Source organism: Labrus mixtus, chromosome 6, assembly GCF_963584025.1.
Source record: "Labrus mixtus chromosome 6, fLabMix1.1, whole genome shotgun sequence".
Classification (NCBI taxonomy): domain Eukaryota; kingdom Metazoa; phylum Chordata; class Actinopteri; order Labriformes; family Labridae; genus Labrus; species Labrus mixtus.
The window spans coordinates 25,944,615-25,970,428 of record NC_083617.1 but is presented as its reverse complement, the minus strand read 5'-3'; the positions used below and the strand labels follow the sequence as shown (position 1 = coordinate 25,970,428).

General features: G+C 40.8%; 1 protein-coding gene across 1 annotated transcript in view; it reads left to right on the top strand.

Annotated features, from left to right (window-relative positions):
- The window catches only part of LOC132976089 (cilia- and flagella-associated protein 46), a 72,005-nt gene that overhangs the window by 41,807 nt on the left and 4,384 nt on the right, over positions 1–25,814 (top strand). Inside the window, exons 39-55 of the mRNA XM_061041024.1 lie at positions 519–657; positions 2,303–2,503; positions 3,747–3,935; positions 6,510–6,632; positions 7,773–7,955; positions 8,180–8,353; positions 9,190–9,287; positions 9,615–9,688; positions 10,176–10,363; positions 10,598–10,704; positions 17,055–17,125; positions 17,572–17,730; positions 23,695–23,774; positions 24,105–24,165; positions 24,265–24,297; positions 25,114–25,204; positions 25,334–25,446. Of these exons, the coding sequence (XP_060897007.1) occupies positions 519–657; positions 2,303–2,503; positions 3,747–3,935; positions 6,510–6,632; positions 7,773–7,955; positions 8,180–8,353; positions 9,190–9,287; positions 9,615–9,688; positions 10,176–10,363; positions 10,598–10,704; positions 17,055–17,125; positions 17,572–17,730; positions 23,695–23,774; positions 24,105–24,165; positions 24,265–24,297; positions 25,114–25,204; positions 25,334–25,446 (2,084 nt within the window). The remainder of the gene's footprint in view (positions 1–518; positions 658–2,302; positions 2,504–3,746; positions 3,936–6,509; positions 6,633–7,772; positions 7,956–8,179; positions 8,354–9,189; positions 9,288–9,614; positions 9,689–10,175; positions 10,364–10,597; positions 10,705–17,054; positions 17,126–17,571; positions 17,731–23,694; positions 23,775–24,104; positions 24,166–24,264; positions 24,298–25,113; positions 25,205–25,333; positions 25,447–25,814) is intronic.

Below are 25,814 nucleotides of genomic sequence, written 5' to 3'. Positions count from 1 at the left end.
TGTGTCTTTTAATGTCTCATGTTTTTTCTTTTGTATTTATGTGTTGCTGCTCGTTGTTTGTTTGAAACTCTGTTCACTGTGCTGCTGCCTGTCTCGACCAGGACACTCTAGAGAAAGAGATATTTAATCTCAGCGAGTTTCTTTCCTGCTCAAATAAAGGTCAAATGAAAATGAAAACATCACACCAGATTTGCCAAAAAAAAAGCAAATCTGTCCATAAGAACACAAATGTAGTACGAATGCAAAGCTTTATTGTCATTTTACTAATCTGCATAAAAGCAATGTAAAAAAAATAACAATGGCTTACCTGAGGTAAACTATACAAACTATTAGTTGCAATGGGATGTGCAAATGAGCATTAGCAGCTGTACTGTATATCAATATCATAGTCAAGGCACCTGAGCACACATAGAGGGGTTCTTCTTTTTCAAACGTTGACAATTTTACTTCTTCACTAAAATTAAACATACTTTGTTTCCTCTGTTTCTTTATGCACGCTCAACCCTTCTGCTCTCCAGAGTCCTGGCCAATCACGCTTCTTCTTCAGAGGACAGGCGGCGCTTCCTGCTCGACAGTTTCTCCAGAATGCAGCTGGCTGTAACAGAGCAGGAGAACGTGGTGCTGAACGCTCACAGGCTGCTCCCCTCACATGAGGAGGTGAATATAAATCTACAAATGTTCCTTTACAATCCATCTGTCAGTGTGATGCTGCCATCTCAAAAAACATGGCAGACATTTTACCTCGTTTGTTTCCAAGAACCCTTCATCTTTGTTAGGAGGACAGTGATTATTATAGGGACAATTATGGAGTAAGTAAGCCGATGCTAAACAGGACAGCATTCATAAGCTAAGCTAGTTTGCAATGCCGGTCCCTAGATGGTTCTTTAAAATACAGAAAAAGGACTCCAGTCTGCTTCCAGTTTGAGCTCTGCAGGGAAACACGTTGGTCCACTGAACAGAAAAGGCTGTTTGTCCAAGTGAAGGTTTACAAAATGTCATCTTACAGTCTCAGTTAGACACTCCACTTGTTACAGAGCCTGATCGTCTCAGTGAAACCACAAGGTCACAGAGAGCCTGAAGGAGCCTGATGATTTAAACATTTATGGGCGAGTTTAAGAGAAGCAAATTGAATAAAATGATCAAAACGTAACATATTGAACTTTTTTAGAATATGACAATAATTAGACCTTATCTGCGTCCTGTAAGTAAACATTGTAAATAACTGAAATTATTTGAAACACATTCATCAATAACGTTCAAACTGAAACAGGAATATGATTGGAAATAAGTAGAATATTTACTACTAAATATTTTTATTGATTTTTGAAGAAGTTCATGCAGAGAAATAATCACAATCAGAAGAAAACAACAGACAAGAAAAAAACAAGTAAACAAATAAAAGTAACAGAAAAGCTTTGTTGTGCATGTGCTGCGTGTCAATATAATTATATACATATCTTACAGACTTTACATATGTACCCATACAGTACCTCTGTTTTTTATTGCAGCAGGATCTATTTATTGAGGCAAATTAAGTAATAAAATCATCAATATCTACAATATTTCAACATTCACAATGCTCTGACACAAAGAGAGAAAACATCCCTCTCTGTCTTGTCTGCAGCAGACGGGTGTCAGAATAATATTTTATCCAGACTGTACGAGCTCTCACACAGACGAGGTTATCAGAGGGTTAACCCTGGTATTACTGTGGCTGCAGCTTTCATTTACATGTCGATGGAATCATAAGAGAAAGATTGATTGAGCAGCTGCTTCATTTTCCTCTATTGTTTTTTTTTTATTCAATCAGGTGTTTTGTAGGGCAACGTCCAGCAGGTGGTGCTGCTGTTCTGCTAAATTCTGCTTAATCCAACCGGCAATAAACACAAGAGAAAACCACCTGAAACATGTGGCCCATTTATAAACCTTTATTCCTTTACTCTGTTTTTTGTTATCTTCTGTTAAAACTCTTTTTTTTTTTGTTTTATTCACATCAATGGAAAATTTCCCACTTCAGTGTCTGAAAATATCTGTCCACATCCCCCCATAGTTCCTGTAAACTCATCATCACACTCTGACTCACCACTTGACGACTATAGTTTCCAATTAATTTGATTTGAGAAGTTAATTATCAAGACCGGGTGCTTCTGATTGAGGTTTGAAGTCTGCTATTATTAGATAAGCCAATGGGGTTTCCTGTGGATTCATCTATACTTGAGTAAGTCTCATGTTTATATCGGCTGTGTGCTGCCACTTCAATCAATTCCATGTTCGAGCTTATTACTGTATCTTTTGTCCTCAGCCGAGCTCCGGACTGTCTCTGGCAGCCGCTCGGAGGCTGCAGCAGCTGCGTCTGAATCTGACAGAGTTAAGCTTGGTCTTGCTGGAGGAGCAGTGTGCCGAGGAGAAACGCATAGCCGTGTCCCGAGAGTCGAAGACCTCTGCTGAGATCGCACTGGAGGAGTTTACACGCTGCCCTCCTGAGCCTGGCTCTTTAGAACAGGTGAGAAAGGTGCACAGTCACCTCACACCTGTGAAAGCGTGTATCTACGTTAGTGTCATACTCTTACACTGCACAGTAACGATGTACTTTAGTTCAGCCGCAAAACATAGAGTAAGAAAAGTTCAAGGTTTCACAAAATAAGTAATACTTCGTTTTTACATAAAGTGAGTAAGTAAAGTTTATTTTTAGCCCCTTCCAAGAGGAGACATCACAAAGCACTTCACAATAAAAGAGTAATATAAAATACATTAATTACATAACAACAGACTGACGTATCAAACAAAGTCAAGTCTCAACAAATTCTCAACATGAACAAATTCTCAACAAGTCTTCAACTGCTTTTTAAAAATGTCCTCAGATTTAAAAACTCTCAGTTCCAGGTTGAGACAGTCCCAAAGTTTAAGAGCAACAACCTGAAAAGCAAATGGTTTTCCTTTATTTTGAAGTCTACTGCGAGACCCTGATCAGAAGACCTCAGAGTCCTGCTGCTGTTGTACTGCTTCAAAAAGTTATTTGATATAAGCAGGTGCTTGACCATGCATGGCTCTAAACACAGTCACAAAAATTTTAACTGTATTCTGAAAAATGTCTGTGTGTGTTTCACAGGTGAAATACACAAGATGTGAAGCAGAGTAATGAGAGTGACTGCTGTCAGATTGTCCCCATAAGGGAGGTTTGCTAAAGCAGTTTTCCCAAGCAGTTGCCTGCCTTCCCTGTTGACAAGCAGCGCCTCTGTTTTTTTTTTACTTTTCCATGATGTGTTATTGCCAAAAAACTGATAACTTCTCGTTATCCAGTTCGCATGTGTTATCTCCGCATGTGAGAGAGATAAACTTCACAGGCCTTTTTATTAGAAAACTCATTAATTAGACTTCAGGAAATGTTCTGATGAGGCTTCACTAACTCCAGTCAAAGTCTGTGTTTCTGTTTTTATCGTTAAATATGATGTCTAAACTCCATCAGCTGGAGCTCTCAGTTTAAAAATGCTTATGTTATTTTAATGCATAGGAGAAGAAAGGCTTTATCCTGTGAGTCGTTCTTCTGGCTCACTAAGTCTTCATAGGACCGGTCAGTGTGTGGTAAATATTAAACCAGGGTACCTCATACTGCTTCTTCTCCTCTCTGCCTTTAATAGCTTTTACCCCGTTTAAAAGTAATTGTCAAATAACTGAACATGTAAATGAGTACGTAAGTAAACATTTGACCTTCATTTGAACTTCACTTATTTGTGTTTTTTTTCCAGGAATGGTTAAGTATCGGCAGCACAGTTGGGCAGGTGGCTCTGAGCCAGCTGGCTGCAGTCCGGTCTCAGTCCCCTGACAACATGGAGACAGGAGCTCGCTGTCTGAGCCTGATGGGAAAGTACCTCAGACTGCTGGCCCTGCAGGAGGACCCCCTCTATGTGTGTGCTCTCTGGGACAGACACAAACAGGTAGACAGCACAAATGTCCATTTATCAATTCAAAAATGTTTACAGTTCTGAGGTCAAAGGTCAAATGTATCTTTATTGTCCCCACAGGGAAAACATTTTTGCAGCTGGAGACATACAAATACATAAACAATACTAGTAAATAATCCTAACATCAAGTGCATAAGTACATAAAACATTAAACATGAAACATCAAGCCCAGCAGAGATGCTCCAGCATCTAGATACAAATGATAAAAGTGAAAGTGCAGTGTGCTGTCTGGCACACACAGGTTGCTTATAAAGGCTTGATTACAGATAAGAAACTGGAGTTTTTACACTATTACGTAAGATAATTCCAGAGGAATATCAGGAACTGTAAAGAATTATATCTGGATGGATCATAGCTGCTTCGTAGCAGTGATTTATTTTGCAGTATTTATAGAAGACAGTCTGAAGATGTAACGCAACGAGGTTGGTGTCAAATGTTGGAGGAGATCAGCCTTTTTGTTTTACATTTGTTAAGAAGAACAGAGTGATGGATGTCATCATTTGTGGACACATTTTGGTATAACTGTAAAGCTGTGAGAGGCATGATTTATTTGTTGATTATTCACCATCAGATCTATTATAACACAAAGTCACTAAGTTTAGCCTTCTTGATCTAAGTGCAAATTTAGAGGCTGTGTAGCTCAGCTGTGGGTCCCTTTATTTCCCCAAAGTCTTCCTTCCAATGTGTTAAAATTAATAAACTTTTGCACATAGGGCCATCTTTTCAACTGTTATGAAGGCTCATGGTCCTAATGATGTCACTATAGCAACCCAGTCGCTTAACGTATACCAACTTGTGGCCGAACCAGCAGAAATGTACACGTGCTTTAAGCTTGCAGAAATTATTAAATCCATTCTTAGTTTTTTCTAAAAAAAAAAAAAAGTAATAATAAGCTGTCGAACTTATTTACACCAAACATGAAAACCTTAAATCACCAACGGAAAAAAATATCATTGATGTAGTGTGATACGTTTTCTGAATTATTACTTTTTAACTGGATTTTTTAAATATAGAATTCTATTCCTATGTGAACTATTGCAGTCGAATAAAAAGATCAATTATTTGACTCTCGTTTGAAATGTGTCTCTTCATGCATGAACAACAACTGTTATCACAACCCTGGTGGTTGCTTCATGTGTAGTTTGAAACCACCTCTGACTCTCACTTTTCTCCTGGTTTTCCCAACATGATCACAAGTGCTGATGGTAATTATGATTGTTTGTTGAAGACCCAACTGATGCACATCAAACACAGGGTTCCCACTCGTCCTGGAAAACCTGGAAAACAGTTGACTAATTTTCCAGTACTGGAAAACACCTGGAAAATTACAGAAAAAGTAAAATATCCTGGAAAATCACGTGTTGTCCTGGAAAATTATTCCAACACTCTCCTACAGGGTTGGACATGTTCACCGCCACGCGTTAATAAAAGTAGCGATTTTTTACATTAATCCACAACGCAGATTGAATGGATAACAGATAATGTAATGGCTCCGCCTCCTCCTTGTGTCAAAAGTGGATATTTATTTACAATTTAGTTGAGAGGATGGAGCCAAAAGATCCTTCACAAAAAGAGAAAAAAAACACAATGAGAGTGAATTGTAGCAACTAGCAACAACTATCAGGTAGACTTGTGTTTTCTCCTCAGTTTGAGGTCAGCACATTAACAGTAGTTAGTGAACGTTATTGATGACGTGCTAACTTGCATTGAACCTCTCTCTCTAGTCAGTCTTTCTTGCTAACCTAGCTGCTGTCTCACTTCCAGGACTGTGTTCCTCTATGACTTTGTGCCTGACAAAAGTGAGAGTGAAATACAACTATTTCATACGTTTGATAAATGCCAATTGGCAAAACTGGCTAACGGTCCTTTTACTTTGCTAGCATTGTCTCTTCAAATGCAATGCTGTATTAAGGGTAAACAATGGAACATCCTTTGTAGCGGTAGCTCACAGTGGGTGTGATTAGCCTTGTTGAAGACTACACTTAATATTGGTGTGGCGCGATCACGGACTGTCATACCAGCTCGATCATGGCTAAAAATGTCCTGGAAAAGTCCTGGAAAATGATCTCTGGAAAAGAGTGGGAACCCTGCAAACATCCAATACCTACTCAGGAGATATGATGGTCGTTTAATCATTCAGGCCAAATACACAGATTTGCAGCGGCTGTGATATATTGTGTTTTCTAACATCTCTACTTGCTTGTGATTAAATTTCAAAAGTAAAAACTAAATGTTTAATCTGTAACTTTGCATTGGTTCTTTTTAATTAACTACTCCAGCCTGTCTATTCTGTACCTGCAGTAATGTTGGTACCAAAAATAACTCACCTAAGCCTTGAACAAACTGCTACTTTATGATGATAAACTAAATAAATCTGAGAGGATTTGACTTACCTAGAAAAAGTTGCTCCGCAGGGTGAAAAGTTGATAAGGATTAGAGACATGGATGTCCACTTACTTAAATTGAGTCTGCGTGGTTTGTGGTCATGAGGGGATTTTATACTAATCACAACCTTTTTCTCTGTGATCTTGAACCAACTTTATGCAGAAAGGAACCTGGTCTGACCCTCACATTGCTTCAGTGGAGGAGGAGAATTCAGAGGAAGAGAACGACAGACAGTCAGGCCGGAGAGAACCGAGGGCGACCTCTGCCAAAAGTGCTGAGCTGCAGGTACATACCTCCTGACAAGTGACCCTAAAACGTCAGACTCATGTCTAATCTCAGGTCTTTATACTGAAGTCTATTTCAATCCCCTCAGAGGATAATCTGTGTCTCTGCATAGTTCTTAGAGTGATAGAGACTTTGATAATTGATAGAGAGAGGAGATATCTACTGTCCTCGTCAAACATGCTGCAGTGTTACATGGGGGCCAAATAAAGGAATATTTTTTTTAAAGGTTTATTTTGGGGCTTCTTATGCCTTTCTTTTAGAGACAGGACAGCGGATAGTCAGAAATCAGGGAGAGAGAGAGCGGGTAATGACATGCAAGAAAAGAGCCACAGGTCGGTTTTGAACCCGGGCCGCCCGCTTGGAAGACTACAGCCTCTGCATATGGGGCGTGCATTAACCACTAGGCTACCAGCATCCCAACATACAGGAATATTAATGACAAAAAAAAAGCTTGATTTCAAGCAGTGTTTAGCTGTTTATATTTAAAAAAACGAAGCCATTTCTTGTTTCCTGGATTATATATAATTTCCTTTGGTGCACAAGCAGTTTGAATGGTAATCGCTTCAATATAAACAGTAAACATAACAGGAAAGTGAGGACTGTTTGTCCCTCCCACATCATCATACACAAACTCAGTCAGGTCAGACACACAGAAAGCACGCTGAGATTGACTGAGAAAATGAAGAGGCTCAGCATTTCAAGATGGAGAAAACAAAGACAAAGAGAGGGAAAAGCTTTTTCCAGTCTGCAGACGATCTCAAAGTCAGGTCATCTATGCTTCCTAGGAATAAAATATTTTCCTCTTTGCATAGTTTCAGAAAGTTTCTGAATATTTCCATAAAGTTTCTCTTTCTTTTGACAAAGCCCCTCTCTAGTTTGGGAACATTTCTGTCGACTGAGATATACATTTTATTAAAAACACTTTCATTCATTTCATATAGATTGACAGAACCCTTTTTGTTTTTCATCCCTAGTCAGAAACACATGGGAGATAGAGATTTACCGTACAATGTTTCTACAGAGTTGTAACTCACACAAAAAGTGTTGCATCCGTTTACTGTAATGTAACAAACAGTGTGTAAGGATAGTCATCTGCATGCATTTGTGTTTGTGTGTGTTTCTTCGATGTCTTCTTAACAGCGGAGGAGGCGTAGAGCCCAGCAGCTGTTAGCACAGGCCAGTAAGGCACTGACTGAGGCCACCAGCCTTTGTCTCAAACACAAGCTGTACTCCTCCATCCTGTCTGAAGCCTCTTTAAACATGGTGGAGTGTCATGGGCAGTCTGACGCTGCAGTGTCGGGTCAATACCTTGCCCTGTTTCAGGTATGTAGGTCTAATTTATGCACATGTACACTGTAGACGTTCCACATACAGCACAATGCATGAGGCACTGACAAACTGCATTCAGGACACCATGCAGGAGGCTCACAAACTCTTGCCTCTGCATCATCTTTGCTTTCTTAATAGCACTCTTCAGGTTATCATCACCTACTATTATTCCCACGTCTACCAACAGCTGCTTCATCCATCTTCTGTTGTATTCCCAGAGCTGCTGCACTGTTGCTACGATGGCTCACGTCCTAAGTTCCGCTTGTTCTGGCACCAGTGAGTCCCAGCTCTCTGCTCTGCTCAGTCTTCACAGAAAACTGCTCCTCTCTCAGGAGGAGAGGCCCAGCAGCATGCTGAAGGGAGTAGAGGACTCCCTGAACAGCCTCTCCAAGGTACCGGGTCGCCAGACCCCCCACTCATGATTTATGGAGGCTGTCACGTCGAGTTCGCTAAACTCCCTTGATGGGGGACACTTGGTTGTGCTGTTATGACTTTTGCTCTGAATGTAATGCAGGTTTACAAAATTACAGAGAACTGGTGCTGCAATCAAATGCAAACATTTTTAAGTGACATCAACTAGTACAGTGTCTGCTGTGAGGGAGGACTGTGAGCGTCCAGATGTTACCTGAAAGTGCCCTATAAGAGACCAAAGTGTTTACAAAAAAAACATTTGAATTTAGCCTATGACAATAAAAACAATATTTGACTTAATAAGTAGAGTAACTGGTTATCTGATTAACTGAATAATGTTTATTATTGTGTATTTAACCTCTACTAGCAGTGACAATTTGATAATATTATGTTTAATTCCAAACATCTTATAAATGATGGCTGTATTTATACTGAAATGTCCTCTCCTTGTTGGATATCTTTAAAGTTATGAAAACATCATTATCTATTAATATTTGTAAGCATTTGTATGTGTGGTCTTCTTTAGAAAGGGATATTAGTTTGCTTGTAACTTCAGTTGGGGACTATATATTTTAATTTTGGACAACCTTTGTTGTGTTTTTTATGTTCTGATATCAAACTTTGAAGACCAGCCCTCTACCTTTCCTGCTGATATAAATTATATATATATAATTATTATATATATTATATTATTATTATAATATAATATTGTCAATTAAGATGAACAAATTCAATATATATGCTGTGTATATTCATATATATTCAATAAAATATACAATTTAAGATTTGATCTTGAAATGCCTTTTCTGGTTTGCAGACTTTCAGCCACCTCAGCATCAATACCAGCCACCTAAACATCCTCGCAGAGCTTCCACCAAACCTGAAAATCCTGCTGCTTCAACACTCTTCAGACGGGTATTTCCCTTTTCTCTCTTGCTTATCCACGCTGTAAATTTTCTCCTTATCTCTTTGTCACTCTACTGTTTGTGGTATGTGAGTCCATTACTTCAGGTCACACAAATCAAAAAGGTTTAGACTACATATCTGAAACAGAAGGGGCTTGCAATATGCCAGAGCTGCCGCTAGAGGTCTCATCATTCAGTTGTGTGTTGTTGAACAGAGAGTAATTGCTCTATAGTTTTAAGCTGTTGTTTTTTAAATGAACTTGTAAAAACATTTGTGCATTTTAAATGTTAAAAAATTATTTCTTTTTTGTGAGTGTTTGTCTTTTTTTGTTTTCAGTTCAGAACTTTGTGGAGCTTTCTACGAGCTGGCTGAAACTCCAAATCTAAAGGGAAAGACCTCACAGGCTGCAGGTTTGAGGCTTTCAATTTTTAAACTAATGCTCACAACACAAAAACCTGTTGGACGTTTTATTATACTGCATATGTATGTAGATAAAAGATAATTTAGTATTTGATCATAACATTTACCTACAGGGCAACTAACACAAGGAGAGAAGGAAAGGGTATCATGTCAAACTAATCAGCTGGGTTTTTTTTACTCTTCGTGACTGGCCTGGCCAGGAACAGCTGCCTTCACAAGTGGTCACAGGCCATTAAAATACTGCATCAGCTGCTCACATGACCTTAGCTGTAGGTTTGGTGAGAAAAAAAGGACTCTGCACTTCTTGCCAAAGAATAAGGACAACAACTGTGAGGAAAAACATGATGCGAAAGAAGAAGAGAGCAGGAGATCTTACAGAAGGAGGAGGGGGCGGGGCTCACAGGGACCAATTACAGGCCTGTGTCTGTGTCAGTGAGCGTACGGGTTTGATTGTTTGTCAATTCTGTTTTGTTGCAGGTACACTGACATGCTCCAGGGTGGCCAAAGTTTCTGTCTGCCCGCGGGCTCTGCTGGCTTTGATGGAGCAGACTCAGTCCTTTGGCCAGGAGACCAGACTGGCCTTCTTCAAGGAAACCTGCCGGCAGACTTGGCACGCTGGAGAAGAAGTGCTGGAGGTTTCTGAGGAGCATCATGTTTTTTCCTGTGTACGTCCTCTATCACCCCATTAACATTACCCACTGCAAGCCTCATGAATAACTTCACTCAGCTGCATTCATTACCATCTCATGTGTCTGCCACGCTCACTAAGGAGTCTTGGGACCGCTGAGTTTTACATCCAGGCGTCTTGCTGCTGAAAAACATGTGTGCACAAAATAACAGAGACCAATAAAAACAGCACCACAGCTACTCAAAGCTCTCTTTCTTATTCCCATACACAGAAACCTGCATCAGAGCAAATATTGACCCCTCACTTCAGAGACCTTGTACAAGGCATGGAAGACTACTTGAAGCCACTTCTCACTCAGTTTGACTTCTCTTGCTTCAGGTAAAGTTCTTACTCTTCAAGATTCAAGTTTCCTGTATTGTCATTCAGACTCGAGACCAGACAGGGACACAGTACAACGAAAATCTGTTGCATCTGGCTCAAGATGCTAAACAAACAAAAAAAAGTACATATTCCAAAAAAAGGGATCAATAGAAAATATAAATAATTCAGGGAAAGTTAAATATGAAAAGGACTGTGTACACGCAGAGAGAACAGTGACTGAGTGTTATGTGTATACGGAAATCATTTAAGGTGCATTGTTGACAGTTACTATCATTAAAGAGCAGTAAGGTAAATGTATAAGTACTTAAAGGAGAGAACACTGGCGTTGGCTGTTTGCCGCTTCTCCAACAGAAAAAGTATTACCTGGTTTTAGTACGGAATTTAATCCGCTCACGTTGTATAAAAGTTAAACATTTATACACGTTTTTAACTCCGAGCCTTTTTTGCACGGTTTGTACTGACCTGACGGTGGCTTTCCGACCCACTGTCATCTTTTTCAACACCGGCAAACTGCGAGTAACTCTTCTGCTGTCGGTAGACAACCCGGACCTTCCAGTCTCTGTTTAGAGCTACTTCTGTGAGGTTTCTCCTGAACAGCCTCGCTGATGTCCCCACTCACACCAGGGGGCACACGCTTGATCTGGTGATCACTCACTCTGCACCCATTACAAATGTATTAGCATACGATTTGGGTGTGTCTGACCACAAGGCTGTCTCAATGGAGCTGCCTTTCCAGTCTGCTCTCAAACCCAAGCGCCAGATTCACTTCAGAAATCTAAAAAACATCAACCCGGACTCACTAACACTAGACCTTCAACATCTCTCCTCTGCTAACTTCTCATCAACCAGTGAAGCAGTGGAATTTTACAACAAATCCCTAAACAGTCTCCTGGATCTCCACGCCCCTCTCAAAACCAGAACAGTCACGTTCCCACGCTCAGCCCCCTGGTACACCTCCGAGCTGCAGAATATGAAGGCGACTGGTCATGTCCTTGAACGGCGTCTCAAGGTCTCAGGACTCACTGTGCACAGGCTAGCATATCGGGAACACCAAAAAGCCTACTCAAAGTCCCTCAGAAATGCCTGGTCACAGTTCTACTCAAATATCATAAATAATAGCCCCGGCAACTCAAAGCAACTTTTCTCCACCATAAACCATCTCCTAAATCCACCAACCCTCTTCCTCTCAGACACCACAGAGGAGCGGTGCAATGATTTCATGGATGTTTTCAGAACAAAAGTTGCCACCATCCGCTCTCTCCTCTTCTGCTCCGCCTCTCCACCTGTCCCGACTGCTGACCCACAGCCGGGGACCACTCAGCCTCTCTGCTGCCTCTCTGCAATTACGCAGCGAGAGACTGAGGAGATCATCAAAAAAATGAAACCTTCCACTTGCACCCTGGATCCCTTTCCCACAGCCCTGGTCAAATCAAACATCTCTGCCTTAAGTCCCCTCATCACCAAAGTCATAAATCACTCCCTACAGACTGGCCATGTTCCATCTGCCTTGAAAACTGCTGTCATATCACCACTTCTCAAAAAACCCACCCTAGACCCAGATGTCTTTGCCAACTACAGGCCCATCTCCAACCTTCCGTTCATTTCCAAAGTGCTGGAAAAAGCAGTTGCAGCTCAACTTCACGACCATCTACAATACAACAAACTATTTGAGAAATTTCAGTCTGGTTTCCGCTCTGCCCACAGTACAGAAACAGCTCTGGTCAGGGTCACAAATGACGTGCTGATGGCAGCTGACAGCTGACGCACTCCTCATCGGGATCCCTAGCAAGAGCCTCCAGAAGCTCCAACATGTCCAAAACAGCGCTGCTAGGGTCCTGATGAGGGTGAGTAAATATGAACTCATCACACCCATCCTTCAGACACTACGCTGGCTCCCTATTTCATTCCGGATTCAATACAAAATCACCCTTCTCACCTACCAGTGCACCCATGGAATTGCCCCCCTCTAGAACTCCTCACCCCACAATCCTCCACACGAAGCCTCCGCTCTGGAAACACCAACCTCCTCCATCCCCCCAGGACTAAACTCCACACCATGGGTGACCGGGCCTTCTGCTCCTCTGCTCCCAGTCTGTGGAACGCTCTCCTCGAGCAGCTGAGGGCTCCACAGTCTGCTGACGCTTTTAAAAGGGCCCTAAAAACCCACCTTTTTAACAAAGCCTTCTGCTTGTGCTTTAAGTTTCGTTAGTTAAAGATAAAGATAAAGATAACGATAAACTTTATTGATCCCCCGTGGGGGAAATTTGTGCATTACAGCAGCTCCAGAAAACAGGGGACGGGAATATAATTATTAAAAATAAAAATATAAGTTAAAATCAAATCAAACATATTTACATCAGTTAAATAAAAAAATACAATAATGTATAATTACACAGTAACTACACAGGAAAGGGTTTTGTTCTTAAAAAAAAAACACACACACACAGTGTGTAGCATGAGGTGGTGTTGCTGTTAAAGAGTCTGATTAAACAGTCTGACTGCAGATGGGATGAACGACCTGCGGTAGCGCTCTGTCTTGCAGGGTGGGTGTCTGAGTCTGCTGCTGAAGGAGCTGCTCAGGGCCCCCACAGTGTCATGTAGGGGGTGAGAGGGATTGTCTATGATGGATGTCAGCTTCACTAACATCCTCCTCTCACCCACCTCCTCTACAGAGTCCAGAGGACAGTCCAAGACTCAGTCTCTTCCTGTCTCTCTCTGTGCTCCCTCCTCCCCAGCAGACCACTGCATAAAAAAGTGCAGACGTCACCACAGTGTCATAAAAAGTCCGTAGCAGAGTCCTGCACACTCCAAAGGACCTCAGTCGACTCAGCAGGTGTAGTCGACATTGGCCCTTCTTGTACAGGACGTCGGTGTTGTGTGACCAGTCCAGTTTATTGTTGAGTGAACACCCAGGTATTTGTACGTCTCCACCCTCTCAATGTCCAAGCCCTGGATGTTCACTGGTGCAGTCTGGGGTGACCGCACCTGCGGAAGTCAATCACCATCTCCTTTGTCTTGCTGGCGTTGAGCTGAAGGTGGTTGAGCTCACTCCAGTCGACAAAGTCCATGATGACCTGCCTGTACTCCTGTTCGCTCCCCTTAGACACACACCCCACAATGGCTGTGTCATCGGAGAACTTCTGCAGGTGGCAGCTCCCAGAGTTGTAACAGAAGTCCGAGGTGTACAGGGTGAAGAGAAAAGGGGAGAGAACTGTCCCCTGCGGGGCCCCTGTACTGCAGACCACCATGTCAGACTCACAGTCCTGAAGCCTCACGTACTGTGGTCTGTTGGTGAGGTAGTCCGTTGTCCATGCAACCAGGTGACAAGACCACTCCCGCCCTCTCTAGCTTCCCCCTGAGCAGTGCAGGCTGGATGGTGTTAAAGGCACTGGAGAAGTCAAAGAACATGACCCTCACAGTGCTGCCGGTGTTCTCCAGGTGAGTCCGGGATCTCTGCAGCAGGTAGATAACGGCATCATCCACCCCGATGTTCGGCTGGTAGGCGAACTGCAGAGGATCCAGATTTGAAGTCACCAGGGGGCGGAGGTTGTTGAGGACGATCCTCTCCATGGTATTCATCAGGTGAGAGGTGAGGGCCACAGGTCTGAAGTGGTTAGGCTCCCTGGGGTGAGATGTCTTTGGGACTGGCACCACGCAGGAAGTCTTCCACAGAATCGGTACCCTCTCCAGTCTCAGGCTCAGGTTGAAGATGTGCAGAAGGACCTCACAGAGCTGGTCTGCACAATCCTTCAGGAGTCTGGAGCTGATGCCGTCGGGACCTGTGGCCTTCCTCGCCTTGATCTTCCTCAGCTGGCTTCTCACCTGATCAGCTGTTATGGAGAGGCCGTCGGAGGAGGAGGAAGAAGAGGAGGGGGTTGTTGGGGGGTCGTCTGAAGAGGAGGAGGAGAGGGCTGTTGAGGGGGGTGGCAGGGTACTCAGGGTACTCAGATGGAGTGTCTGAGAAGCGGGCTGGTCTGCGCTCTGGTGGGTGGGGGTGGGGTTGGGAGCAGAATCAAATCTATTGAAGAACAGATTCAGTTCATTTGCCCACTCCCTGTCTCCTGCTTCAGGGCCCCTCCCACGCTTTCTGCTGTGACCTGAGATGTTATTCAGGCCCCTCCAGACTTCTCTTGCATTTTTATGTTGTAAATGCTCCTCCATCTTTGCCCGGTAGCTGGCTTTCCCCTCCTTGATTTTTTTGATTTTGGTTGCTTAGTTGATTAAATTTGTTTTTATTTCTATTTTATTTTTCTTCCTGTAGCACTTTGAGATTTTTTTGCAAAAATGTAAAGTGCGTTACAAATTAAATGTATTATTATTATTATTATTATTATTATTATAAAAACACTGTGAGAGTATTTGTTATACACATCCATGATGCAGATATAGATCCCACATATACTGTACATATATCACACAAACCTGGCAATGGATATGTCTACACGTCTACATATTCACATACGCATCCATACAAAGACTAGTCCAAAACAAACACACACATGCCTGCACACGCACAAACACACACACACACAAACACACACACCTACATAAAAATATGCACAGACACACACTAGGGCTGGGCGATATGACCTAAAATCAATATTAATTGATTTATCACTATTAATTGAACATTTTACCTCGATTACAAATTGAATGAACGATTATTTAGTTTTTTGCCCTCATCGTTCACTGACGATGTCTCTACAGTGAACATGCTCAACTATTAAAGCTATAAAGGATATGTTTTCTAATGACAGAGTGCATATCTGATTAACTATTTTGAGGTTATTTATTGAATAGTTCAAACTGAACTCAAAGCATCGCTTGAAATGAAAAAGACACACTGTAGTTATAAAGTAACTTATTAAGTTTTTCCGCAGTGTTTACCTTGGACTTTTTTTTGTTCCGTGTCGTCTTCCCCAAAGACAAATGTGTCCAAATAACAGACATCGCCCCATGTGGCTCTGCCCTGAAAATAATCAAAATAATTGACATGGGCAAGATTACATCGGTTAGAGGTTCTGAACGGGTTTCGATTAATTTTCGATTAATTGCCAAGCCCTAACACACACACACACACACACACACACACACACACACACACACACACACACACACACACACACACACACACACACATCATCAGAGTGTATAAATGTTTTTGTGCGATCGATTCGAATAATTTTTAGGCAATTATTTTCCATATTGAAGCTTTAAAAGATGGTGTAGTTCTAAAACTAATAAATCATGAGCAGGAAAGAGTCTGAGTTGTCCCCAAACACAGCTGACTCTAAAATCTACATTAGATCCCATATTCAAATACCCAACAAACATGTTTACAGCCTGGTATGAAAACTGAATTTGGTTTCATTATCTATTTTCTTTATTGGTAAAAACTACACAAGGGGCATATATTTTTTTAAACTCCTTCATTTACATTTTTTAAACCTAAAAGTTAATTATACATTTTCATAATTACGATAGACACAATCAATCTAATCTTACTCTTGCCTGTTTCGTCATTGTTTAAAATTTAGTTTACATTTTTTGTTCTAACTGAACTTTTTCAAATAAGTTGGCAGCCACCTTTGATGGGCTTCAGAACTTCTCTTCAGGAACCAATGGGTGACGTCTCTGAGACTACATCTATGTTTCATACAGCTGAAGCTGAAGAGTTGGTCCTTGATGTGTGATAGTCAGCTGGGTGATAGATAGTAAGGGGAACCCTCAAAATGTTGTAGTATCTGGTAACGTTGAGTAGAACATAAACTCTATTTCTTAGGGACGTTTCTGGCAAGATTTGATCCTCAAATGTCCTTGTCTTTATTGGCTGACTCTCCTTTTACATTAGATAGGACAGTTACACTTGGTTTAGTGACAAATGAAGCGGATAGTGTTTCTTCTTAAAAAAAACAAAGACCTAAACTCTGCAGCCCTGGAACAAACAGACAGATGTTGGGTTGGTATTACACGCTATACTGCTTTTTTCATCATGAATTTATTTACATTTAATGCACACATTGAAGTGTGAAACAACAAGAGCATATCCTCATGGAAATTGTGTTCACTTGGTATCCTCATTTCAATGAGTTTTCTTAGCCTAAAGGAGAGATCTTTGATAGATTCACATGAAAATGTAACTGCTATCATTTGTACAAATGTCCATGTGGGGGAAGTCATAAGACTGGTTTCTCTGTTGATGTTGGTACATCAGTTTTTTGTCCCTCTGTGTTGTTGCAGCAAATCACAAAAAGCATCTGTGTCTATATTGTGTCACATCTTACACTATCTCACCCTATTTTTGGACTTGTCACCTGCTGATCCTCTCCTGTCCTCTCGTCCCTCAGGCGCCAGGCTGCATCACTTCCTGTCCCTGAGACGGCCAAAACCAAAGATAAAGAGGAGAAGGAAAGTGCAGGTAAAGGAGGCGAGAGTTGGATGTCAGCTTGATTGTCTGTGACACCCTCAGGGCCTGGTGGTTATCTTTATTGTGTATCACATGAAGCACTATTCCAACATCTGTTTACTGGCATCCCATGGCAGGTTTCTATTCAGCAGGCTGCAGCTCGTTCCCCTCAGGCCTCTGTTGTAGCTGTATACGTGTTAAATGTGACACACATTGAGTAACACATGTAGACCTACCTCTAATATGAAGTAGTGAGAAGAATAGTGCCACTAAACTGTTTTAAAAAGGGCTGTTTCAACAATCACTTTGTGCCAGGTAGACATTATTGGTTTCATACATGGAGATAAGTTCCATAAAGATTGTTGTAAAGTCACATCCTAAAGAGTCTCCTGAAATAGATTATGATTTATGCATTCAAAAAGTTATTTTTTGTGTGTGCACGGCCAAATCACCATCAGAACCCGAGCAGTATGTGGTGTTGCTGGCAGACAAAATGTTGCTGGAGTTGCCGCTTGAAGCCCTGCCCATCCTGCAGGAGGATGGCCTGACCTCTGTGTCCAGAGACTTCTCCCTGCAGCTCCTCCACAGCCGCCTGAGCAGAGAGGAACCACAGAAAGGTACCTGCATGCACACACGTTTAAAAATAGGTTTGCAAGGAATGTGTCAGGTTTTCCTATCATTCCATGAACATGCAAATGTTATGGTACCTAAAGCGAAGCAGGTTTTTCACACGGCTCTTTTACATACAACCAATGCATTGACTGAAATTCACGCTGGGCAATGGGATTCACATCAAGTGAGTCAGTGGAATGCAAAAATAAAACATTACACTCAACTTCATCTTGAAATTCCTGTGATGCTAGTTTTGCAAAAGTCTTTCAACACTGAGATTCTCCTGACTATTTTGGACACAGTTTATCCAAACTCCAGTAGTATTTTAAAGTATTTAAAAAGATGTTTGGATGTTACTTATTTTACAGACTTTTTACATTCTTCTTCTTAATTTAGTTATTACAGCATCCTGTACACCTGTCTGTGAAAAATAAACCAAAGAGAGACAAGCTACATCTGATCCTAGCTCACAGGTCATCAAACAGCCTCGTGCAGTTGGAAGAAGCAAAACCATTAAACCAGACACAGTTCATGGCAAAGGATGATACATAGCGTTATAGTCAAGACCACACTTACCGAGACCAAGACAAGCCTGAGACCAGAGTGCTCCGAGACCGAGACAAGACCAAGACATTTAGGGATCGAGACTGAGACAAGACCAAGACCATAAATATCAATCCAAAATCACCATCTTGTTTGTAGGGGGCATGTCACTACCTTAGACTGTAACTCCTTCAAAGACCGATCTCGGGTACTACAACACTAACTTTATAAACACAGACATGACAATGTTTTGAACCCACAGGAAGAACAACACAAAGCCGTGATTGTGACTGTGATTGTGTGTATGTATTCATAGAATTTAACCATTTTACTGTCATCAGTTAAGTACAGAACATGCATACATTCAGATATTTGATTTCATTATTTTTAACAGTAGTGGAACTTTTTATATACATATACATACTGTATATATATATATATTATCAGTTTACGGCATGACATTAATGCCCCTGTAAAGTCTCTTCTTCAATACGAACGTCATATTGTTGATAACAAAATTAGCAGTTAATTTAAAAGTCACAAAGAAAGCCTCTTTGTTTGCACAGAGTGCTTTAGGTAACCTCGTTGACTATCTTGTTGAACAAAAGATTCAGATGTTCTAGTGTTGTAGTACTCGAGATATATCTTGGGCTCAAGACCACTTTTTGAAGGTCTCGTCCTGGAATCGAAAGCATTTTTACTGGGTCTTGTCTCCACCACCACTGATTCGCTACTTTTACAAGTCATTACTGTCTACTTTCTAAAAGAACAAATAACTTAAAATTGATTTGTAGTTCGATTTTTTCCCCCCTGTTACAACCGCAATCTTCCCGGTGTTAGCCTACAGTCCAAATGAGTTACACACTCCCTGCACACAAGTTGATGATTTTTCATTGATATTTATGGTCTTGGTCTTGTCTCTGTCTCTGAGCACTCTGGTCTCTGCTATGTCTTGGTCTTGGTTAGTGTGGTCTTGACTACAACACTAAGATGTTCACTGAGACACACGTGTGCACATGCATGTAGAAAAAGAATGTCTTGTGTTAACATTGTTAACAACAGACATGACTAATGCAGTTCTTTATATAACACAGGTATTATTAGAAACCTGTTACATTAAGGAAGTACAAGTGACTTCACATGATGTTATACATGTCTGAAAAACTATCTATCAGGAGAAATCCTGCTCCACATCACTTCAGCCTTTTAGTGCTAATACTTTTTTAATAAGCCAAAGAAGGATTCATTAAATCATGCACTCTCTCACTTACTCAGTTTCCTTTGTTCGATTCTAAGACACTTTTGTTGTTTGTTCTTTCTATGAATACATCATCCTGTTTTAGTCGAGCCAAACAAAATACTATAATTGATAGAGGTATTTGTGGCTAATCTGTTTCCCACGTCTTTGCGTAGTGCGTTTGTGGATGACGTCATTACCTTACCTCACTCAACAGGTGTTATATTAGATGCTAATCACATGTGGAGCGGAAACAGTTACGGCACAGATTTAATAACGTCCATAAAGTTGTCCTGGTTTAATGGGTAAAAAGCATTTTATAATGACATTACAATGAAGCAAAAACTGCAGATGTAGACGCTGTATTTCTATTGCCGATGAAACTGATCAAAAACAGCATTGTGCTATTACTTTCAGTGTAGTGTTGAAACATATTTTTTATTTTTAAGTCTGTATTGTTTTGAAAATTGCCTTGTAAAAAATCTAGAGACATCTTGATTTTTATAACACTTCAGGCAACAACAAAAACAAAAACAAGATTGAAATAATCTTCTATTATAAATCACCTGATTCTCACTCGTCTTCGGGAAGTATTTGTCTGCTTTATATTGCACCAGAGATTTTTTGGACATGGAGGGTTACAGGTAAAGAATCAACACGTTTGTGACTAATTATGAAAGAAGCCCTTTATATTTATTTTGAATGTGGCCCTTCTGCAGTCATAGATAAATAAGAAACAACAGGGTTCTCGCAGTAAGAAATGAGATCACGCAGTCTTAACTAAGTGGGATTTTTCTTCAGTTCAAACAGTGGGATGTTTGCCTCAAATAATTCCTCATCGTATTTCAGTAAGTAATGGCTTACCCTTGTGAAAGCATCTCGACGCCCAGGTTTCAACTGCAGGTAGCCAACCGTAGAAATGGAATTTGTTCAGGATAGAAAGGTCATTTCACATCCTGCTGGCATGCAGAAGTTCATGCGGACATCCGTGAACACAGAGACCAGCTTTGCTAAAGTGGATGTCCATTAACTGTGTCCATTCTGCTGTGCCTGTTGCGGCAATTCAGAGTGAACAGCATCACACAGCCTACATTCAATGATGCTGAAGATTCATACTGCTAAAACGCCAGTGTTGGATACAGACCTTGTCAAGAGAGAGTTTAAGTTTTATAAAAAGAAAACTTAAAGTTGGAGTAGGAGACACTTGAAGAGATATGACTAACTGTAACAGCTGATTTAGTCTACCACCTCCGGGAAAATCTCTGTCAACTCGAGTTATTAAGTCTAGTGATGCGTCTTAAATGACGGCGCCACCCGAGCAACTTCAACAATGTAGCAAAAAAAGACTAAGAAGCTTCCAAGGAAAGCTTCTGATTCAAAGAAACTCTGAGTTTAGAGGAAAGATCAAATAAAGAGATTGATGTCCATGACTTTTATGGATTAAAACTGTTTTCAAAACATTTTACCAGGATATTATCCTACGTTCGTCTTGGTCATCCTCTGCTGTCTTCTTCCTCTTTGACCAGTTTTCCTCCACTCACTCATGTCTTTAAGGCCACTGTGAGCAGTTTGAAGTGTTGATGTGATGATTCAGACTTCCCCTTTAAACTGTGAAGTAAGTAAAGCGTCATCATTTGCAGCATCAACTATTATTTTGGGTTCTCATATCTGAAGGAGCAATATGTAACTCTGACCACTAGTGTTTAAAGTAGGTACTGCAGTCCAAAAAACATTGTAGAGAGCTGTCTCTCCCCCCCCCCCCCCCCCCCCCCTAGAGTGGATGCTCACGCAGGTTGCCATGTGGTGGACACTGAAGCTTCAGCATCTCCAATATTGATCCTAGTTTGAGCACGTTTCTGCTCGTGGAGCTTATTAGAAACATGCAGAGGCTTTTTAGGTCGGGTACAATCACTTCTATCTGAACCAGTTCTCTTGCCCCCGTCCATCGCTGCAACACCTGTTGACCTGATAACTGCTCTCATATCTGGCAAACAGAGGGGAGTCCAAAACGGCCGTGTGGGAGTGCCTTAAAACCGCCTACCTTCTCTTGTCCAAACAAATCCAGAGCATTCAGGAGCAGAATCTAAAGTTAGAAGGAGGACATACTGGCTGCTGCATTGTTGTCAGAGAAGCCAGCACTTCAACATAGCATGTTTCCTTAATGTCTGATCATATAGTGAGGTCACTTTATCATTTCAGTCAGTACACATCTTACTAATTGATCTGAATAAACAGAGTAGCCACTATGCTATTAATAGAAAAGATTAACTTGACCCTGTACAGTATATCATTATTATTAGGACTGAACTTCTAACTGCTAATGAATGCACTTCACACTTTTTATTTTAACAAAACAAATATTTTAGGTCACACATGCATCAGCTGCATAAGTTAAATAGTCATACTTCACTACATGGGTAAAACCTGTTTCATATTCAGCAGCTTATTAGGGATCCTTTTTTCTACTTTGTTGTTACTACATATTGTCTTCATCACTCCTTCTCTATTTTGGAGCAGTAAACACTCTTGACAGACTGCACAATAAACTTCCTTAGAAGCATATTTTCAGGTAAAAAGCAATAAAAACATTCAAATAAAATGTCACTTTCCACATTATGCTCTTCTCCAGTCTCTCGGGTACCATGACCTTTTCAAATTAAAAAGCAGAGTAGTGTTTTTTAGTGTCCCTTCCATCCTTGGGCTGAACTTCAGATGTAATTATTTTGGAGAGAAAAGAAAAGGGTTAGAAAGAGCACTGAGGCTACAGACATCTTTACCTTTTTAAAGGTTGAATCATTTGCATAACATAAATGAACCTTCAAAGGTTACTGTTTAACTAGTGTACATCTGTGTGCGTTACTTCACACTTGCATATGCCACAGACAGAAAACTACAGGAACATGCGCTTCCTAAATAGCCTTTCAATGTCCAGATCAAAAACACAGTGTGATGATGAGACTGGGAATAAAAAGTGTTTTTTCTCTGGACCATCATTACCATAATTTTGAGATCTATAGTTTACCATTGTGTCAGGAAGATGGAGTGCCTGAAACCACTTTAGAAAGGACTATTTGTTATTCTGTGAACTACTTTGCATGAGGTATGCACAGGACAAATTAGCAGGGACTATAAAAGGACTTCCTTCATGTGGGAAAGGTTTGCCTCTGCCTGAATGTCTGATTCGATCGTCTGAGAGTTTTAAATGATTAAATATCAGTCCTGAATCAAAAACACAGATTTTGTATTTCTGTTAAGATAAAGCCAGTGATTCTCAGGGTTACACTACAGCGATGTACTTGAGTTTTGGCTGCTGGAACATGTCACATGGAGCCAAATGCATGAAACATTAAAGGTCACATATTCTCCTCCTTTTCAACCAGTTTAAATAAGTCTCAGAGCTCCCTGAAACATCTGTGTGAAGTTTCTTGTTCTAAATCCACTCTGATCCTGTATTTGATCATGTCTATAAACCCCTCTATTTCAGCCCTGCTCAGAACAGGCTGTTTCGGTGTCTCTGGCTTTCTCGCTCCATGTCCTATTGTTTACGGTGAGAAGGCAGACTCAGAGGGCAGAACAAACACCTAGCTGTGGGAGTTTCACCCACCTCGGGGAGGGGTTACTGCCCTTTGTGATGAAGGGAAAATGTCCTAACAGCCTGTTTGAGCACACATTTTCTGAAAAGACGGAGAGGATGGATTGGGGGGGGTTTGTAGACAGAATAGAGACACAGTGTTAGAGAAACATGGGGAAGTGTATTTTGCTTAATATGTGACTTTAATTCATTCACCAGTAAGGACGAATAGATGACTGCATTAGCTTAATAAGGAGACATCTTTGGAGACATTTAAAAAAAAGTGATGAGCAGCTGTTTTCCGTTGGGTAGTCAAGGCAAGCTTCTATGGCATCCATTAAAAAGAGAATTTACAAGATTGAGGTGAGTTTTTAGCTAACTGGCTAACAAGATGAAATCTGAAGATGGAATGAGAAGTTTGAAAATGAGCACCTCTGTTTGTTTACTTTACTCATACTCAGTGCTGAATCCTTGGCAGAGGATGTTTTGGTCATGAGGAAACTTTAAAAACCGCAGTCACCAATAAATGTCACTGCCTTTGCAGACACCAGTCTGAATGCTGTGTAATCTATCTGACAGGGACATGTACATATTAATTCTGCTTTCTGTTTGTTGCAGTTGAAAGTGACAACAAAAAGGAGACCAAAGGTGGGAAGGGAACGAAGGGGAAGGCAGATCAAAGCCAAGCCATCAAAGCTGTGAGTTCACTAAATTAATCTGCGCCTGCCAGATACAGACGGCAATATTACATTACCTGCTGTCAGTACGGCCAATAATTTAAGTTGCTCTTCCCCTTTTAACTGTGCTGTTTCAATCAATTACATAATATGTTTTCACAAAGATCCTATTTCAGCTTCAGAGCATTTATGTTCTGTCATGAAACACCAGTTCTGTCCTCTTTGCTTGGATTTCTTTGCTCTGCGTTCAGCTCCATTCACGTATTGTCCCCGCAGCTTGTATGTGCATACACATACATGTATGTATATGTGCTTTATTTTTACTTTACTTTGCTTTAATTACTTCCCCAGATGCCGCTGAATGGTGTGTTGCCTTCTAACACCTTCCCAGTGGACACTCGTAACTTCAAATGTATCTTTTTTTCTGTTCAGTTTAACATTTCTGTATGTAAAAGTGACAGATTTAGTTTATTTTTTGTCATGGATTCTTATTCTTAACATAAATCCACAGATGTTGTTGACCCACACGATGAAGGCAGCTTGGGTAAGAAACAACACATCACATACCCTGCATTTGACATTTGACAAAAGAAAATATTCACATCAAAAAAGCTAGAACAGAGAATTATTGACTTGATAAAATAAAAAAATAACAAAATAGAAAAACTAAAAAAGTAAAGATCCTCATGTTCCCTGTAAGTTTATACAATTCTATGCTTTGTTTAAAGTACGTAGTTAATCAGTAAGTACGACACATGCAAGGATCTAGAGAGCAGGAAACAAGTCATGTTGTCAGTCTGTGAAACTTATAGAGCAGCTTTACATGATTTACAGCTCAATAAACTCCTTATTTATCTGACACTGCCGTCAGTAAAAACCCTCATATCAGCCTTGTCTGGTACGGTTTGTTTCAGCTGCTGTCTCTTTAAGGTTCCCCTCCCCACGTGCCCACTCTCTTCTGATTGGTCAATTCTACGGAAGCTTTTTTTAGGTGGCAGAACGCTGCAGTTCTACCAGGGGACGGCTGCTCTCCAGTGCTGAGAGAAGATAGTCTTTGTTAGAGGTTACCAGCTTACAAAGAGTCTTGAAGCCGTCTCCTGAAATTCTTGGTTTCATATCGGGGAACTATCGAGTGATTTGCAGAACAAGTCGTTTAGCGTCCTCTGCAGACTCATCCTGGGATAACTCCAACATACATTTACCTCGTAATCTGAAACTTTGCCAAAAAAAATTAATATGGAAAGTTCTTGAAAATAAGAAGAAATATTCTTCTAAGCATCCTACATTGTTATCCTTTATTGAGTTTTTAAATCTCAGGCTTTGTTGTTTTATGTTTTATGTTGTCGTTGTTGTGTCACAGAAGGGAGCAGCCTGAGCACGAGGATGGAGGAGATTTTGCAAACACACAGTCACATCTGGGAGGGCTTCATGGGCAGCAAGCAAACACCCAGGTTAGAAAAGTAGAGCAGAGAAAGAAGATACAGCAAGTCTTTAAATGATCTCTGCATACTGAGAGCAGACATTAAAAAAAGCACACCTGTTCATTTCTGCACCGCTCAGCCTCTTCATTATGTTTCTAGTCTGTCAGAGATGCAGCAGCTGCTGAGCAGATGCAGTGCCTTCATTTACCTGGGGATGGAGCGGTTCATGGCAAACATACCGCCTGGAAAACTAGCAGCCCTCAATCTGTCAGGTGCAGTGAACCCACACAAACACAGGAATTCTTTGCATTTTCTCTACATGTTTTTGTATGGCAGGACCTTGACGCAGTTTTATGTGAATAAATGTATGTCTTATACTCTTGAATGTGAAATGCTGCTCTGTGTCACAGGTCTGCTGCACGCTATTGTTTGTTTCAGTTTGTTTAGACATCCATACTTAAAGGCAGGGTTGGTAATTTTCGAAAACTAGCATGATTTTGAAAGTAGCATTCCCTCAGTACTCCCCTCTGTGGTCCTTACTGCCATCACACCAAGAGCACAGAAATTATTAATTTCAGTCAGGACCTAAAGACAATTTCAACCAAAATCTTAAAAAGTATATCTGGAGAAAATTACCAAC